We start from the raw sequence: 19,506 nt of genomic DNA on the forward strand, positions 1-19,506 counted from the left end.
CATGATAAATAAATATGCAATACAAATATAAAGTGTGAACCATACATAACCTCACTGGCCATAATCACTATAATGAATATACATACAACATAATAAATGACTAAATAAAGGGAAAAGAGTATCCCTAATAGGAAGAAAACATAATTATGGATCAAAAAAGACATAATTTAGAAACTAAAAACTATATAAATATACATATATATACACATAAGATAAGTGAGATAGAAGTGAATGAAAATAAAAATATATAAATATATAAGTATATATACGTTTAAAGTGCAGCATTTGAAAAAAACAGTGATAAAGTGCAAGTGCAATAAAGTGCAACACGTGTATAGTGCAAATTATAACACACCTACTGGTACAGCGATGAAAAAACATCACGTATCAGAGGAGTGATGTGAGACCGTGTGTAAAAAATATATATATATCTAAGTGATAATAAATGAAAAAATGGATGAATACATGAATAGAAATATGTGTATACGGATGTCATTCTATATATGGCCAGCGAGGTAAGAGGATACGCATAAAAAAATGTATACACAATATATATAAGATGAAAATGAAAAATAGAAATAGATGTAAATAAATAAATATAAATAATGAATGAAAATGGAATGTATAAAATAATATTAATAAAAATAATAATAAATAAATAAAATAAATAATGAAAGGTGATAAATGATTGATTAAAGAATAACAAAAAAAGGGGCGGGGTGGGGAGGGGACTGCCCCAATCATATGAATACGGACAAAATGGTAAGAAAAAAACCCAGGAGGTAAAATAAAAGTGATATAGATAAATATAAAAATATAAAAATAAAAATAAATATAAATATAAATATAGATATAAAGATAATAATAATGATAAATAAAAATAAAAATAAAAATAAAAATAATAAATATAAAGATAAAAATAAATAATAAATAATAAATAATAAGTAATAATAAAAAATAGTAATATATAAATAATAATGAAAAATAAAAAGAAAAAATAATAATAAAAGGAAAAATATTTGAAAAAATAATAATAAGAGAAAAAAAATAAGAAAAAAAGGAGAAAAAATCACAACCAAAAATGCAGACGTCCATAACAAACGGGTTGTAAAAAAGTATATGAGTACTCAAAAAAAGAGTCCATGTTGGAAAGTCACAACAGATGTATCCCAGGGTGTAGATAGGAAGATAAGTGATGGAGCTTTGCGATGAGAAGATCAGGCATGACAGGAAAAAGGGGACTCCCAAATGGCAGGTGTAACCAGTATTATATCTCAAGATCAAGTTGCCCATTGATCTTGAGATATAATACTGGTTACACCTGCCATTTGGGAGTCCCCTTTTTCCTGTCATGCCTGATCTTCTCATCGCAAAGCTCCATCACTTATCTTCCTATCTACACCCTGGGATACATCTGTTGTGACTTTCCAACATGGACTCTTTTTTTGAGTACTCATATACTTTTTTACAACCCGTTTGTTATGGACGTCTGCATTTTTGGTTGTGATTTTTTCTCCTTTTTTTCTTATTTTTTTTCTCTTATTATTATTTTTTCAAATATTTTTCCTTTTATTATTATTTTTTCTTTTTATTTTTCATTATTATTTATATATTACTATTTTTTATTATTACTTATTATTTATTATTTATTATTTATTTTTATCTTTATATTTATTATTTTTATTTTTATTTTTATTTATCATTATTATTATCTTTATATCTATATTTATATTTATATTTATTTTTATTTTTATATTTTTATATTTATCTATATCACTTTTATTTTACCTCCTGGGTTTTTTTCTTACCATTTTGTCCGTATTCATATGATTGGGGCAGTCCCCTCCCCTCCCCTCCCCTCCCCTTTTTTTGTTATTCTTTAATCAATCATTTATCACCTTTCATTATTTATTTTATTTATTTATTATTATTTTTATTAATATTATTTTATACATTCCATTTTCATTCATTATTTATATTTATTTATTTACATCTATTTCTATTTTTCATTTTCATCTTATATATATTGTGTATACATTTTTTTATGCGTATCCTCTTACCTCGCTGGCCATATATAGAATGACATCCGTATACACATATTTCTATTCATGTATTCATCCATTTTTTCATTTATTATCACTTAGATATATATATATTTTTTACACACGGTCTCACATCACTCCTCTGATACGTGATGTTTTTTCATCGCTGTACCAGTAGGTGTGTTATAATTTGCACTATACACGTGTTGCACTTTATTGCACTTGCACTTTATCACTGTTTTTTTCAAATGCTGCACTTTAAACGTATATATACTTATATATTTATATATTTTTATTTTCATTCACTTCTATCTCACTTATCTTATGTGTATATATATGTATATTTATATAGTTTTTAGTTTCTAAATTATGTCTTTTTTGATCCATAATTATGTTTTCTTCCTATTAGGGATACTCTTTTCCCTTTATTTAGTCATTTATTATGTTGTATGTATATTCATTATAGTGATTATGGCCAGTGAGGTTATGTATGGTTCACACTTTATATTTGTATTGCATATTTATTTATCATGATTTTGTATCTATTTTGTTCTCATTTATTATTACTTTCATTAATCTATTGTTATTTTTATATATATTTCTTCCTTTAATGCATTCTGTCCACTAGTATATATATCTTTATTGTATTCACAGATAGCCCATTGGTGTATGATTGGTCTATGATTCATTTATCCATTATAGTGTATTATCCCCATATGGCCTATAGATGGCAGTAGTCTTTGTCTCTCTTCTGCCCGGGTGAGGCGCATGCGCGTAGGCACACTGTGTTCTTCCGCACATGTGACCTACGTGCGTCCGCGTCACACGGGTATGTCACGTGACAAATACATCACGTGACTTATCGGGTTTGCACGTCATCACGCTGCACACGTGACCGGCGCATTCACGCATCATAGAGGCATCATACCATCATGCGACCGCAAGCGTCATCACGTTGCGCCTGAGGCGCGGACGCCGGTCGCATCTGGAAGCGGCAGTAGTATTGAGTAGGTAGCTTGATTGTATGTAATGCACCTCATGTGCGGGGCGGTCAGGTGATTGGTTCTCCTAGTGGCTCTTTGGGTATTTATAGTGCGACCCTCCAGTTGATAGGTACCCCTTGAAAAAGGCTACGCCGAAACGTGCGTTGGGGTGGGGGCCGCCGGTGGACACTTTTTGATCTCCACTATTTATGGTAGGACATTGTGTTTATCCATTTATTTATTTATTTATTTTTTGCATCTATTGAGACACATGTGTTATTTATTTATCTATCGCACCTTTTTGGTGTATTTATTATATAGTATTTACACATAGATCTCTGGGCACCGTATTTAGCACTTCTAGTCCACCTGTTCTCATCTAAATTATTTATTTATTTACTTAAATCATTTACTTACTTATTTAGTTGCTAGTGTCCATTTGCAGCAGCCCCCTCATTGTATGTTTGTCATTTTTTTAACAATTTTGTCAGCCATGGTTCATTGTGTATTTATCTATTCATTATTTTTTTATTTATTTATGTGTAATTTTAACAAATAAAATTTATATGTTGTAATACCTCAGAGGTTCAGTTGTTTCTTTATTGGTCTTTAGCTTGCTACTAGAACCCGAAGTTTTTTTTTTTTTTTTTTTTTTTCTTTACATTTTTCATTTATTCCCCATACATTAGAGTAAATACAGGTAGTATCTTGTATGGTGGAGCTCTACAGACTTTATATATGTGTTATTGATTATTTCTGTGTTTATCCACAGGTGGTTTAAGTCAGTAGTATCATGGACTACAAATCCAGGGAACGGTCCTGGCAATCTCAATTGGAAAAGGTGTTCAACAATGAATCTACGGCTGAGGGTGCTAGCGGTCAGAGAGATGTGCAGGGTTTACAAAAAACATTCAGTCAGCTCTTACACAAACGTACTAAAACATGGTGGAATAGAGCCTATTTGGAAAATTATATACAACGTAAACTAGTTCCTCGTGGTTTACGTATACAAGTCTTCCCATCATTTCCAGTCGATGATGAGATGTTTACAGCCCAATGGGAGGAGGTTTGCACTAATAGTTCACACAAATTTATGGAATTACTTATTGGTCTTAACAAAAGATCATTGGAACAGCTTGATCCTGAGCTAGAACGCCTCCAGGAAGAGCTCACTAGTAAAATGAATGAGGAAGAGGCAGAAACGTTTCGCAAACAGATGGATTCCCAATTTGCTACGTGGGAGAAGGATATACAAGATGTAAAGAGTAAGAAATTGTCGAGAGATCTAAATGATTTCCAACAAAAGAGAATGTACAAATGGCAGACCAGACGGGTGACTAGATCCAGAAATCGATCAATGTCAGTATCATCGATGTCGTCCATAAGTGATCGGAGTGACGCCGGGGGAGCGACTGGTTATCATCCCCAACAGAGATTTAAGCGCAAATGGGACCAGAAATTTACTTCAAGCCGTAAGAGATCTGACCTGCAAAGAGGAGCAACAGGTGGTCCTGGCAACCCCAAGGTAATTAATTTGTCTACACATACATTATCTCCTACAGATCTGTCAATTTTGGAGAAGGGTCTAACCTTTTCCCCTTGTGCTAAATTTGATAATTTTACGGTGACCAAAGATCTGCATCTCTTTGCTAGGGCCCTAATGTTTAAAAAATGGCATCACCGCAATGAATGCGAAGAGTTGTTTCCCTCTGCAAATGAGCAGGAAGCACTACGCACTTTAAATGCTCTTCTAAGAGAACAACAACCTCAGGATGAAGGTAAGGTCCCTGTATGCATAAGAAAGAAATCACAAAAATTTCCTCCACTGAATCTATGTCCCTCCATAGACATTTTTGTACGACTGGTTGAACAGGAATTATCACAAATTCCAACCAGTATTCAGCATGACAATTTATCTCATGATCAACGAACCAGCATACGAAAACTCAGATCAATGGATGATGTTACATTCAAGCCAGCCGATAAGGGCGGTAATACTGTCATATGGCCCAAACATATGTACGAGACTGAAGCCTTCCGCCAGTTACGTGACAATACGTGTTATCGTAAATTGACTTTTAACCCACTGCTGTCTTATACCTGCAGCCTGGAAGAGATTCTCTCTCAGGCGGAGGATGAGGGTATCATTTCCAAGGACCTTCACGCTGCTCTTACAGTTCAGAACCCCACCATTCCGACACTTTATCTTCTCCCGAAGGTGCACAAGAATTTAACAAGACCACCAGGAAGACCGATAATTTCGGGGAATAATAGCTTTACTGAAAATGTGAGTAAGTACATTGACCACTTGCTTAAACCAATTGTGGAGTGTTTGCCATCTTACGTTAAGGATTCATCTGATTTCCTTTGTAAAATAGAGGGGATCCAATTGGAAGACAATATGCTGATGGTCACATGCGACGTGGAGTCTCTCTATACAAGTATAAGGCACGAAGACGGTATAGCCGCTGTGAAGTTCTTCCTGGAGAGCAGTTCTATTGAAAAATGGATGGGCAACTTGGTAAGTCAACTACTTCAGTTTACACTTACCCACAACTTTTTTTCATTTTTGGGGTCCCTCTACCTGCAGCTCCAGGGCACCGCTATGGGGGCGTCTTGTGCGCCCTCGTACGCGAATTTGTTCCTGGGGCTGTGGGAGAGGGACCTATTCCTGTCAGATCATGGACTGCCGTCGATGGACCGCGTCCTTTTTTGGGCGCGCTACATCGACGACATTTTCATGATCTGGCAGGGAAACATGGATCAACTGCATTTGTTCATCCAAAATCTGAACAGTAACAACCGTAACATTAAAATCACATACACGTACAGCCATGATTCCGTTGATTTCTTGGACGTTACTCTCCGCAGAGACGCTAATGGATATATACAGACTGATGTGTTCCGGAAGCAAACTGCAGCAAATTCATACTTACATGCCTCATCTTCACATCCCCCCTCCACGATCAGAGCTATTCCAGTGGGGCAATATCTCCGCATTAGACGAATTTGCTCCTCTACTGAAGATTTTGAGAGACAAGCAAAGGAACTTAGGGAGCGTTTTCTGAGTCGGGGATATAGTCATCGATCTTTAAAACGAGCATATGTACGGGCTAAGAATACTCCTCGACCCACACTCCTATCACCAGCCAATCGTCAACCGTCAGACACAGTGGTAAGATTTTTCACCAATTATCATTGCCAATGGGAGCGTATGAGGCACTGTTTGGCTAAACATTGGCCTGTCCTACTTGCAGATCCTACGCTTCGTGCCTATTTACCCCCTCAACCAGCAATCACTGCACGCAGAGCTAGGAGCCTCAGGGATATCTTAGTGAAGAGTGAACATCAAGCAAAACCCCCAGGTAAGATATTTGGGTCCAAGGGTCCCCAATGGGGTTTTTTTCCCTGTGGCAACTGCATCGCTTGTCCTAATATGGAGAGAGCGACTGACTTTTTGGATAGCTCGGGTGAGTGTAATTATAAAATTACACAACATATAACATGCACAACCAAGATGGTGGTGTACTATGCAACATGCCCCTGTAATAAAATCTACGTTGGACTCACGACCAGAGAGTTAAAGACGAGGGTTCGTGAACACGTGAGGGACATTTCACGAGCATCAGACATGGAGAGTCCAGAGGGTTTGAAGCCTGTGGCAAAACATTTTTGGCGCTTCCATGATTGCGACCCCACGGGTTTCAAAGTAAGAGGCATCGACAGAATACAGATGGGATTGAGAGGAGGCAATTATGCTAAACGCCTCGCTCAATGTGAGAGCCGATGGATTTGGAGGCTTAGGACTGTCTTTCCAAATGGCCTGAACGAAATTTTGAGTTATGCACCTTTTCTCTGACCGCTGCGCCCGGGTATGGGTCATGTTTTTATTTTTATAGTCACATAGGTATTGTTATATTATATTGCTCTATTGTATGTTCTATTTTTAATCATTTATAATTTTGTGGTTTATCCTTTTAGATCTTGAGATATAATACTGGTTACACCTGCCATTTGGGAGTCCCCTTTTTCCTGTCATGCCTGATCTTCTCATCGCAAAGCTCCATCACTTATCTTCCTATCTACACCCTGGGATACATCTGTTGTGACTTTCCAACATGGACTCTTTTTTTGAGTACTCATATACTTTTTTACAACCCGTTTGTTATGGACGTCTGCATTTTTGGTTGTGATTTTTTCTCCTTTTTTTCTTATTTTTTTTCTCTTATTATTATTTTTTCAAATATTTTTCCTTTTATTATTATTTTTTCTTTTTATTTTTCATTATTATTTATATATTACTATTTTTTATTATTACTTATTATTATTTATTATTTATTTTTATCTTTATATTTATTATTTTTATTTTTATTTTTATTTATCATTATTATTATCTTTATATCTATATTTATATTTATATTTATTTTTATTTTTATATTTTTATATTTATCTATATCACTTTTATTTTACCTCCTGGGTTTTTTTCTTACCATTTTGTCCGTATTCATATGATTGGGGCAGTCCCCTCCCCTCCCCTCCCCTCCCCTCCGCCGGTGGACACTTTTTGATCTCCACTATTTATGGTAGGACATTGTGTTTATCCATTTATTTATTTATTTATTTTTTGCATCTATTGAGACACATGTGTTATTTATTTATCTATCGCACCTTTTTGGTGTATTTATTATATAGTATTTACACATAGATCTCTGGGCACCGTATTTAGCACTTCTAGTCCACCTGTTCTCATCTAAATTATTTATTTATTTACTTAAATCATTTACTTACTTATTTAGTTGCTAGTGTCCATCTGCAGCAGCCCCCTCATTGTATGTTTGTCATTTTTTTAACAATTTTGTCAGCCATGGTTCATTGTGTATTTATCTATTCATTATTTTTTTATTTATTTATGTGTAATTTTAACAAATAAAATTTATATGTTGTAATACCTCAGAGGTTCAGTTGTTTCTTTATTGGTCTTTAGCTTGCTACTAGAACCCGAAGTTTTTTCTTTACATTTTTCATTTATTCCCCATACATTAGAGTAAATACAGGTAGTATCTTGTATGGTGGAGCTCTACAGACTTTATATATGTGTTATTGTGTAACAGTTAAATAGATTTGGCAGTAATACCCTCTCGCTTCATCTTTGCTCATTTTCCTGGCTAAAATATACTATATATATATATATATATATATATATATATATACAGTATATATATATTTATAATTATTTTAAAAGCATCGCTGTGCTTTCAGGTGTGATGACTATGGCTGTGTCCCAGGGGTATTTTAGAACACCAAGATTTTTCAGCCAGACAGACAAAATGTTCCAAAGTCTGTTCAGTGACATTTCTAGACAATGTAGCTTTCTGAAGTGATTCTGTTGTGACAGCAAAACTTTTGTTTTCCTTTACTGCCAAGTCTGACTACAGTAACTTCAGAAACCTACGTTTTTGGCAATGGAAAACCCACATATGAAACTGCAGATAAGGTTAGGTACACGTAACTTCCGAGGTAGAAATGTGTCTGCGACTTGTAAAAATTGGATGCCAGTATACAGTATACAAGCATAGACTGGAACAGTTAGTTACTAACTACTATAGTAAGGTAATTTCCTCAGCTTATATGTGTTTTTTTCTTAGACTTGTGGCGTGCTGCACTTTTAAGCCTGAAGAAAAAAACATACATTCACAAAATGACTTAAACATAGTTAATGAACTGCATTCAGGCCATTGAAGTTAATGGTACCCATGCCTGTCTGTTCTTGTATATGTTGGCATCCCACTTTGACAGGTTGCCAACATATACATAGTGTCAATGAGCCATATGTCTATTACATTAGGCAAACAATTGCTTAAATCATACACATCCGACAGAAATCTAGAGAACATCCTGGTAGCCCAGCCCAGGTTTTGACTCGGCAATGGATTCCTAAAAGCCAGTAGAAGACAATCAAAATTGGAGCCATTAACTTTTGATTGGGATTGGTAGGGTGCTGGTTACGCAGACCTCACCATTTGGTAGAACGTTAGAGAGAAGCAATCACTAAGTGATTTTTCTCCCTGCTCTGTCCAAGTGGCAGTGGATGGACTTCTAAAATAAGTCTATTCCGACACTAAGGAGAGACACCAATAAAAGTTCTCAGTCTCATATTTCTCCCTTCTAGTGGTTGGTGGGGATCTGAACACCCAAACCTGATTAATTAAAAGTTTTGAACTGTATCTAGAACATGTGAAAAGTATTTTTAAATTGGACATTAGACATACGCTTATTGATAACAAAAAGAAAAAAAAATAGCAGTTAAGATGGGGGGGGGGGGGGGGTGTTAAGGATTACTTCCTTTGAGGACAAGGAACCTCAGTTTGACATTGTTGTACACTTACATTTTGTATACAAAACAATTCAACTCAGTCCAGCATGTGACATGGCAAGTTAGATTAAAACTGGTTTTGCATCTTTTTGTGTCTTTAATAGAATCAGTTTGTGTATCGAGATGGAGGTTACACAACACAAGAATCAGTGACCCTGCCATACAGAGCACCTGCTTGTCCCATACCGGAAGTTCCTGCAGTCCAGGGTGCAACTTCTGAAGTCTTTGAAGATACATGCTGCAATGGAACGCTCCGCAAACAGGCTACAGAGCGAGCTCCAGAAGACAGTAGTCTGCAAAGATACAGTGCTGACCCAACCGCATTTGTACGGGAACGCACTGCACGAGGAGTTGTCGGAGAAGATGGTTACATGACTCCCATGAAAGAAAAGCCTAAGTCAGGTTGGTCAACAGCATTCATGTTATGGATTCTTTATCCTATTATGATAATGTTACTTATTAGTTTTGTTTATCAATTATGCTTTTAAATTTATCAACTATGAGCATTGTCAACTCTGAGGTTTCTCAAATAGGTCCTTGGGGTCTATATGTTTACAGCTACTATAGAAGCCATTTTTTACTGGCAGTAGAAGTCCTTTATTAACCTCCCCACACATAAATAAATGAAACCACCAAAAATATTTATTTTAATCGGATGACATCGATTTGATGACATACAGTACATAGAAATGTACAAATAAATTACATGGGAAGAGGTTGGCCACTTTATCATCAATTTTATAAAAATGTCTGTATAAAATTTTATCACTATGTATGCCTATTAACACATGTTCCACCTTACTCAGCTATAATATGGATAGGGCACCATGGTGACAAGGCTTCTCCTATAGTAAAAAATGGGCACATAAAGGAGGATATATCTGTAAGATAATTAAAAATAGAAAACAAATGAATGGTAAAGTGTCTAACTCCATTAAAATATAGCATATATTTATATAATGCATATACAGTATAAGGCTGGATTCACACGCTGTAACTGTGCGGCTGTATTTTTTATGCGGCTGTAAATGTGCGGGTGAAACTCCGGCCGTGGGAAAAAATAGACATGCGGCTCAAAACATACGGTCATTTACTTGGAAATCTGGTTCAACTAAAAATATCAAATAAAATGTTAAGAAAGTGATGGAAACACCTCTGGATGCATCTGGGAAAGCAGGGAACACAGTTTACATGAATCGCTATTACCGGGGTTTGCGATCCTCTGCACTATAGCAGATGTCTCTCATGGTTAATATATTGAATTAATAAAACACATTTTCTGTCTAATAAAGTCCCTTTTATTGTTCAATAATTAAATGTAAACGATTCCATCATTTTGCAATTAAATATACTGTTAAAATAAATATATATATAAATAAATGTATATTTATATATATATTTATTTTTTGACAGTATATTTAATTGCACAATGATGGATTCGTTAGAATTAAATTATTGACCAACGAAACTGAATTTATTTAAACGAAAATGTGTTTTCTTAATTAAATATTAATTAGTACAGGAAACTCCATAAGCCGTTAATTCATATGCCGGCAATAGAGCATTCTGTACTAATCATCACTTAACTTTAATGAAAACATCAAATGTTTCTTCTAATTATGTTATGACAATAGCATTATTAGAAGAAACATTTAGAATTATATGTGCGCTCAGCTGATTGGCTGATCGGCTCAGCGCACATATAATGAGCCGGTCCGCAGTACAGTGACTTCATTGTGCTGCGGACCAGCGAAGAGGACACATCAGGGTGAGTATAGAGCTCTCCCCACCCCCTCCCCAGCACTGCACCCCTCCCAACAAGGAAGGGGGGTCACTTAACCCCTTCCTTGCTGGGATGGGTGCGGTCTGACATCAGTCTGGCCCCCAAGGGGTTAAGGGGGATGCAATACATCCTCCCTTAACCCCTTGGGGGCCAGACTGTAAGCAGCGATCTGTAAAGATGCTGCATACTGTAAGGTGCACAACACCGCTCACAATGATGGGTGTTGTGCTCCTGTTTGTGTGTTTTTGTGTGTTTCTCCCTTTTTGTTTTTCAGATATCGGTATCCTGGGGATTACGTCGGATTCCATGGACTACGTCGATGACCAGCGTTTTTTTAATGTTTTTTTTTAATAAAATGGTCAATGAGGGGTGTGGGGGTGTTTTTATTTGAATAAAAAAATTTGTAAACTTGTGTCTTGTCTTTATTTCTTTACTTTATAGACTTAGTAGTGGAAGCCGTCTAATAGACGGAATCCATTACTAAGTCGGGGCCTAGTGTTAGCCGGTATAAAATGGCTAACACTAACCCCCTATTATTACCCCAGTACCCAATGCCACCAGGGGTACTGGGAAGAGCCGGGTGCCAGTGGTCCTGGAGCGTCAAAATTGGCGCTCCTGGACCGGGCGGCAGCAGGCTGGTAAGATTTAGGCTGGGGAGGGCCTAAACCAATGGCTCTTCCCACCCTGGTGTTACCAGGCTGCTGTCGTTTGGTTTTTAACCCGGCTGGTTATAAAAATAGGGGGGACCCTATGCGTTTTTTTTTTTAAATAAATAAATAATTAAAAAAAAACGCATAGGGTCCCCCCTATTTTTATAACCAGCCGGGTTAAAAACCAAACGACAGCAGCCTCGTAACACCAGGGTGGGAAGAGCCATTGGTTTAGGCCCTCCCCAGCCTAAATCTTACCAGCCTGCTGCCGCCCGGTCCAGGAGCGCCAATTTTGACGCTCCAGGACCACTGGCACCCGGCTCTTCCCAGTACCCCTGGTGGCATTGGGTACTGGGGTAATAATAGGGGGTTAGTGTTAGCCATTTTATACCGGCTAACACTAGGCCCCGACTTAGTAATGGATTCCGTCTATTAGACGGCTTCCACAACTAAGTCTATAAAGTAAAGAAATAAAGACAAGACACAAGTTTACAAATTTTTTTATTCAAATAAAAACACCCCCACACCCCTCATTGACCATTTTATTAAAAAAAACATTAAAAAAACGCTGGTCATCGACGTAGTCCATGGAATCCGACGTAATCCCCAGGATACCGATATCTGAAAAACAAAAAGGGAGAAACACACAAAAACACACAAACAGGAGCACAACACCCATCATTGTGAGCGGTGTTGTGCACCTTACAGTATGCAGCATCTTTACAGATCGCTGCTTACAGTCTGGCCCCCAAGGGGTTAAGGGAGGATGTATTGCATCCCCCTTAACCCCCTGGGGGCCAGACTGATGTCAGACTGCACCCATCCCAGCAAGGAAGGGGTTAACTGACCCCCCCTTCCTTGCTGGGATGGGTGCAGTGCTGGGGAGGGGGTGGAGAGCTCTATACTCACCCCGATGTGTCCTCTTCGCTGGTCCGCAGCACAATGAAGTCACTGTGCTGCGGACCGGCTTATTATATGTGCGCTCAGCCGAACAGCCAATCAGCTGAGTGCACATATAATTCTAAATGTTTCTTCTAATAATGCTATTGTCATAACATAATTAGAAGAAACATTTGATGTTTTCATTAAAGTAAAGTGATGATTAGTACAGAATGCTCTATTGCCGGCATATGAATTACCGGCTTATAGAGCTTCCTGTACTAATTAATATTTAATGAATAAAACACATTTTCGTTGAAATAAATACAGTTTCGTTGGTCAATAATTTATTTCTAACGAATCCATTGTCAGGGATGAGGGGCTTTGGTTTAATTCTGGGACACAGAGAGGATAGTGTTAATATAATTCTCAATAACACATGATTTACAAAATGCTGATGTTGCTTATCAGGGTGGGTCACTCTGACCCATCCTCAGGACACTTATCTGTGTTTTGGTTTACAGAGCACAGATAGGGAGCTACAGAGACATCATAATTGAAGATAACTTGATTGAATAAATAGTAACAAACTGATTAGCGGGAAATCGATCGATACCAACCACGATTGGATGTTATTCTTATTAATTTCCCTTACGCTGCAAATAAGATATTTACTCATATTGATCACATTGCGCATGACCGAATATAATCACATGACTTCATCTATGGAAAATACCTAAAGATTCTTGGTTAATGTTTAATGAGGTGTACACCCCGCAAGGGGTATAAAAGATGATGACTTTGTTGCAATAAACATGCTGCTACTCAGAACCATCTCGAGTTGTCTGCATCCTTCTCGCGAGTTGCCCCTCCAATCTGGCTACCATCCAATATACCTGAAGGTCTTACCTGAAGACCACCCTAACACCATCATTGTGCAATTCAATATACTGTCAAAAAATAAATATATAGATAAATATACATTTATTTATATATCTATTTTTTTAACAGTATATTTAATTGCAAAATGATGGATTCGTTAGAAATAAATTATTGATCAACGAAAGTGTCTTGATTACAAAGAAAATGTGTTTGATTAATTTAATATATTAACTATTAGAGGCATCGGCATTCAGCATCATTGCCGGCTATTTTTGAAGTACTCCGTACGGACCGCCTGTCAATCCACGGCCGCATATTCAGCCGCAAACAATGGTCTTGTTCATTTTTTACGGGTCCGTTTACGATAGGGCCGTAGATTCATACATAGTGTGCACTGTGCAGCCGCATATCCTATACTTCCAAGCATACACACGAACCACCAAAAATACCGCCGCACAATTACAGCCGCAAATACAGCCGCACTCTTACAACGTGTGAATCGAGCCTAAAGTATATATATATTTTTTTTATCATGTGTCAACTATCACAAAAAATGTAATTCTATACTTTTTTCTAGACTACTTAAGCCCAGTGGAAGAAAATCCTTTTGTCTCAAGAAGAAAAAATGGTGATCTCCAAGCTCTGGATAATCCTGAATACCACAATGGACCCAGTGGGCAGCCAAAATCAGAGGATGAATATGTCAATGAGCACCTTTACTTTAATTCTTATGCCAAGCCTATGGAAAATGCTGAATTTATGAAAAACAATGGACTTACTGTACCAGAAAAAGCCAAGAAGGCATTTGACAACCCAGAGTACTGGAACCATAGCTTGCCTCCCAGAAGCACCATTCAACACCCAGATTATCTGCATGAGTACAGCACAAAATACTTTTATAAGCAAAATGGACGGATCAGGCCTGTAGTTGCAGAAAATCCAGAGTACCTGACCGAGTTCACTCTGAAGCCAGGCACTGTCCTTCCCCCTCCTCCTTACAGGCACCGGAACACTGTTGTGTAGAACTTTCAGTATTATTGATTTGAAGAGGAACCCATGAAATCCCATAAAGTCCTTGAGCCCTCCTACTCTAATAGCCACCTTACTTCTTCAGGTGTGCTTCCTTTCAATGCCAGATCTCTCCCATAAGAAGGTAAAAGAGTGCGCTAGGTTATTTTATTATTATTTATTAAAGAGAGCACTTGATGATGTTCCTTCTTGACCGGCAGCTCATTCATTATTGGCAATTTGTCATCAAATGACCAGACACTGGTAGAAACCACTGGACAACATATGAAGCTGTAGCAATTGATCAACCCATCTTTTACTTTTTGCAGTATTTATATCAGCTCAAATCCATCTTTCAAGAAGAACCAAATTTAAGTAATTCATTTATTTTTATGGTAATCCAAATTCAAAAAAACTTTTGCTGTACCAGTCACTTAAACTTGACAGCCTGACCGTGTCTTCCTCTACAGAACACCCCAGTGACTGTTTAGAAAGTGTCATTAAAATTTGCGAGCTTAGAAGACAAGGGGACATGGTTCACTTTGCTAGGATATTTAGGTATTAAAGTCTAAATAAATTTGGGTTTTGTTTTTAAAGTTAGGTTTTCATGTTACCGAGCTTGTATTTTTATTAAAATGTGAGAATATTTGAGTTGCTTAGGTATGGTTTGAGCTAAAGGTTTAGAGTAGAATATTTTAGTCGAGGTGTAAATGGGGATTATAATACCATCTGTTGCTTGACAGCATGGAATGTGACATCTTTGACAGTCTTTGTTGATTGTAAAGTCAACTGAAAAGATAAAATTGAACTTACCCAGTTTTCTAATTTGTTGGGAGGTCAAGTTTATACTAAAATTCTTACTGGTGACAGTCTTACGAGACACACTACATTTTAGCTAAAGAGAAATAAAAGCAGTGCATTTCATATAATTTTCTTGAATTTTCTCAGTCATGGTTATAAAACCATAAAGCCACCACATCATTTTTTTTTCTAAAACCAGCACCAAGAAAAACTTTCTTAAACATTATAAAAAAGAACATAAAAAGAAAATTTCTTTCCATATGGTAACTTTTTTTTAAAGATGATGTTACCAGTGTTTGGAGCCATATAATTTAGTTCAGGACTTTCAGCAACTGAGGTACACTAGACTGGTGAAACGAATGACAAGCCAGAGATGTCAACGGTGATGACTGAGGTGTCCTAGCCGGTGGGATCTTAGCAGATGGACTGTAAGGAAAACTTTACGCAGCAGGGAATCGCAGACTTTAGTCTAGAAAGTCAGTTTTGCACTTACAATGTTCTCTTTGTCCTTTAAAGACTGTTGTATGTTTAAATTTTTGTTTTTTGTTTCTTTTTTGTTTTTTTATTTTGAATGAAGCAATATGGAGGCAACCAGCAGAATGAAATGATGTATACACAAAGACTAAAAATGTTGAAAAAAAATTAATATTATTTGTAACAAAGAAAGTAACTAGAAATATAAGCTATAGAATAATATATAATGTAACGGGTTAGACAGTATACTAGTGAAAATGGAAAAGGGGTTAGGGTCATGAGTGGCAGGTGTTGGATAATAGTAGACAAAATACTGCAGTTAAAGATAAAGTCATTGTAGTGACCTATTTGTGGGGGGTGTTTCGACTCATGCCATGCTATTTCCTGTTTGTGGATGGAAAGTACTCAGACATGAAAGCACTTTAAGGTCTTCCTGCAGCTTGAGTTTTCAGAGATGAACATTGTCAGTAAATGTTACATGTCAGTACTTGTCTTCATATCTTGTTTCAGCGCCATGTTTTCTTGTCAGATAGTGAAATTTGTGGGGTTTAGTGATCTTCAGTGTTTGCTAGACTGCACTTAGTTGCTGTGCTGCTTCCAGGATGATCCCATTCCTTACAGGAGCTACGGAAAACCCGGTAAACAAGAACAAAGCTACTATGATGGAATTTAACATTATAATTTCTTCTCGCAATATATTGTATGTAGTCTTTAATTTAGAAGAAATATTTGTTAAGCAGATGTTTTTGTTTTGTTTTTTTATGTGTCTTCCTTTTTTTTCTACTTTATTTGAATATAGAATCTAAGTAGTTGTTCTGAAAAGTGAGCACATATCCATGGAATAGATAAAAGCACCACAGTATTAAAGATGAGGCTATGGAATTCTGAAAATGTATAAGCTGATCTATGTGAATATCAAATTTTAGGGGTCCTTACATAAAATTTGCCAAATGATACAGGTGAAGAGGGATGGGACAACGCCTGTGTATAGTGTGTGATCGATCCATTTTATATACCAATGACGCATAGTAGAGTGAAGTATGGATCTCATGTATAATGGACATTTTGTTACATTACCCATGGATTTTAAATACATTCAAAGCAATGACCATACTACAACAAAAGTACATCTAAAGGAGGCTGAAAATGGACTTTATATTTGGCTCCTAAGCTAGAAACTAATGTCAGAATTTCAACTCTACAGCTCGGTTGCTTAGTGGACTCATATGCTGAACATAGCAGTTTATAATGGAATTGTATAGTTCCTGGTCGAACCAGCCAAAGCACTTTGTGTGGGACTGTGAACTATCTCAGAGTTTTGACACTGAAGACAAGATACAAGGCGATATAGTGCCAAAACATGGTTTCCACCTTGGCCGAATTTTTGGGCATAAAATATTCTTCATTAACACTGCCAATTGCTTACTATCATTTATGATAAGGAAGGTCTTATTCACTGCTACTAAATTACTTTGTCAGAAGGTTTTTTTCAGAATGGTTGAACTGAATCTCTGTGCTTATCATGGCCATCGTGTAACTTTCTTAAGGTGCAGACTTAAATGGACTTTTCGAAAAAAATGTGCACTGTATTCAACATAAATACAGTCTATGAGCAGTCAAGTGCACCCCGGTGAACACAACTGAACAACAGAAGGTGTTTATGTAGTGCAGGTACCCTCTGCATTGCCGAAGTAATGACATTATGTAGCATTAAGTAATTCTGCTGTAAAATGGGTCGATTATTGTCTCCCACAACTGAGAGAAGATTCTGCATTGTTGCAATATCTTCTGCATGGGAGTCTAACACAGCAACTCTAATGGAATGGCAGCTAAATATGAAAGCAAAAGATGTATCATTAATACAAGTCCCAATATAAAGATGTGATACTTGTCATGGGTATTATTGTGGGCAGGGATAGAATACGTTACTCATGCTTCTTGAAAGTAGGGAACCCCTATGTTGAATACCTTGAAACTTGCTCACTCTACTAAGACCTCTCCTTCACCTGTGGCTTATGGGTGGGTGGTGGCACCACATAATGTGACCCTCCTTCTGCTCCATCTCCCAATAGAGCATTGTGGTCCTGGCAATGTAAGCCCCCCCCCCCCCCCCCCCCAGAAGCCAGAGCTTTTTTCTGTCGTCTCCCTACCTTTACAATGAAGATTTACAACTCATGCATGTTCACCTTTGGCTTCTTGTGTGGTGGACATTTGATTGCTATGTAAGTTATATTGGCATGAAAACAATTCTTTGAAGGAAACCTGTGATCACTTTCATACCACCTGAATTACAAGTCATCAGAGCTGTCCCTTGTGGCTTCACCCTGCTATGCTGGCCTTGATTAATAGATTTCTCTTAATACCCAAACAAGGCTGCCGGGGACCACCATAGTGAAAGTGGTGACAGGTTCTCTTTAATGTACTGATATTGGAAAGAAATGAGTTTCACGACTTTATAAGAAAAAAAAAATTAATGGTAAAATGTTTTAAATGTTCTTGCTATGCCCCAAATTATTTTCAGAGCCTACTTGTATGGCATATGTCAGAACCCAGGGCTATGTTTCTGCCATGGCAGTACTAGGGAACACTGATAAACGTTACTCTGATTATGAGGAGCAATTTGTTTTTTTTTGTATATATTTCTCTAAGGTCTGATTAATTATCATAACTATTCTTACAGACCATAAATTAAGGACACACAGCTGTGCCTTCAGAACATAATTGATTTTCCGAGAGTTTACGCAGATATAACATTGACGCCAATATATTGCAGAGGAGAAGCTGCTGGTGTCAAAATTGCCAGAACTCTTCCTTCTGTGTAGAATTAATACATAAACTCAGACACATCACTTATTCTTTTGATTGCTCTTTTAAGAGGCGCATAATGAGATTTTGGATTTTAATCATCTTAATTTAAACGCTTCATTGTTTTATAGTTTCCCTTGTTCCAATTTCCTAACTATTCAATATCAGAAGCATGTCCATACTTGTTTTTCCTCTAACCATTCATTAATAAGATTTATAATTTTAATATCTTAGTTTTATGGTCATTACCATTCACTTAAGGCAGAATTATACTTTAACCTTTCCATGCTTGGTCTCAGTTAGACTCAGATAGCCCCTCGTCTGAAAGCATCAGCTTTATGTAATGTTTCCAGAGTGAACCAACAATGTGTAACTATATATATTATTTAGTGTTCCCTCCCTATTGAGCCTCTGAAAAAAACTCTAAATAATTCTTTTATATCGCCTCCCTTCAGTGCAGACTTCCTATATAAGTAAGATAAAGATAGGGTCATCTGGTAACATGAAAAATGACAGAAGACACTGTTATAGATGAAAAAAATAAAAGTATTTTACATGCATACACTATATTATCCTATTCCCAGTTTCAGTGTCTTGAATGTTGTTAAGTATTAGGGAAACTGTAGCATATTAAGTAAAAAGGTCCATACCTATTTGAGAAGACCACCCAAAAGTGCATTGAAAAGTGGTCTTCTATGGATATCATTCATAGTATGGTATGGTAGATGTGGATAATGGTCTTCTCAAAGAGGTGGTCTATTACAGAGTTTTTACTCTACAAAGACTGGCAGAGCTGCACAGGGTGGACAGAAGTTCCTAAAAGCTC

The 19,506-nt window shown here is 36.8% G+C and overlaps 1 protein-coding gene across 2 annotated transcripts in view; it reads left to right on the forward strand.

Moving 5' to 3' along the window:
- ERBB4 (erb-b2 receptor tyrosine kinase 4) overlaps positions 1 to 15,851 on the forward strand; it is a 715,736-nt gene extending 699,885 nt beyond the window's left edge. For both annotated transcript variants that reach the window (XM_069983214.1, XM_069983215.1), the window contains 2 exons: positions 9,503 to 9,800; positions 14,170 to 15,851. In XM_069983214.1, coding sequence (XP_069839315.1) covers positions 9,503 to 9,800; positions 14,170 to 14,615 — 744 coding nt within the window. In that variant the 3' untranslated portion in view covers positions 14,616 to 15,851. The remainder of the gene's footprint in view (positions 1 to 9,502; positions 9,801 to 14,169) is intronic.
- The last annotated feature ends 3,655 nt before the right edge of the window (positions 15,852 to 19,506 follow it).

Source organism: Dendropsophus ebraccatus, chromosome 9 (genome assembly GCF_027789765.1).
Source record: "Dendropsophus ebraccatus isolate aDenEbr1 chromosome 9, aDenEbr1.pat, whole genome shotgun sequence".
NCBI classification, from domain to species: domain Eukaryota; kingdom Metazoa; phylum Chordata; class Amphibia; order Anura; family Hylidae; genus Dendropsophus; species Dendropsophus ebraccatus.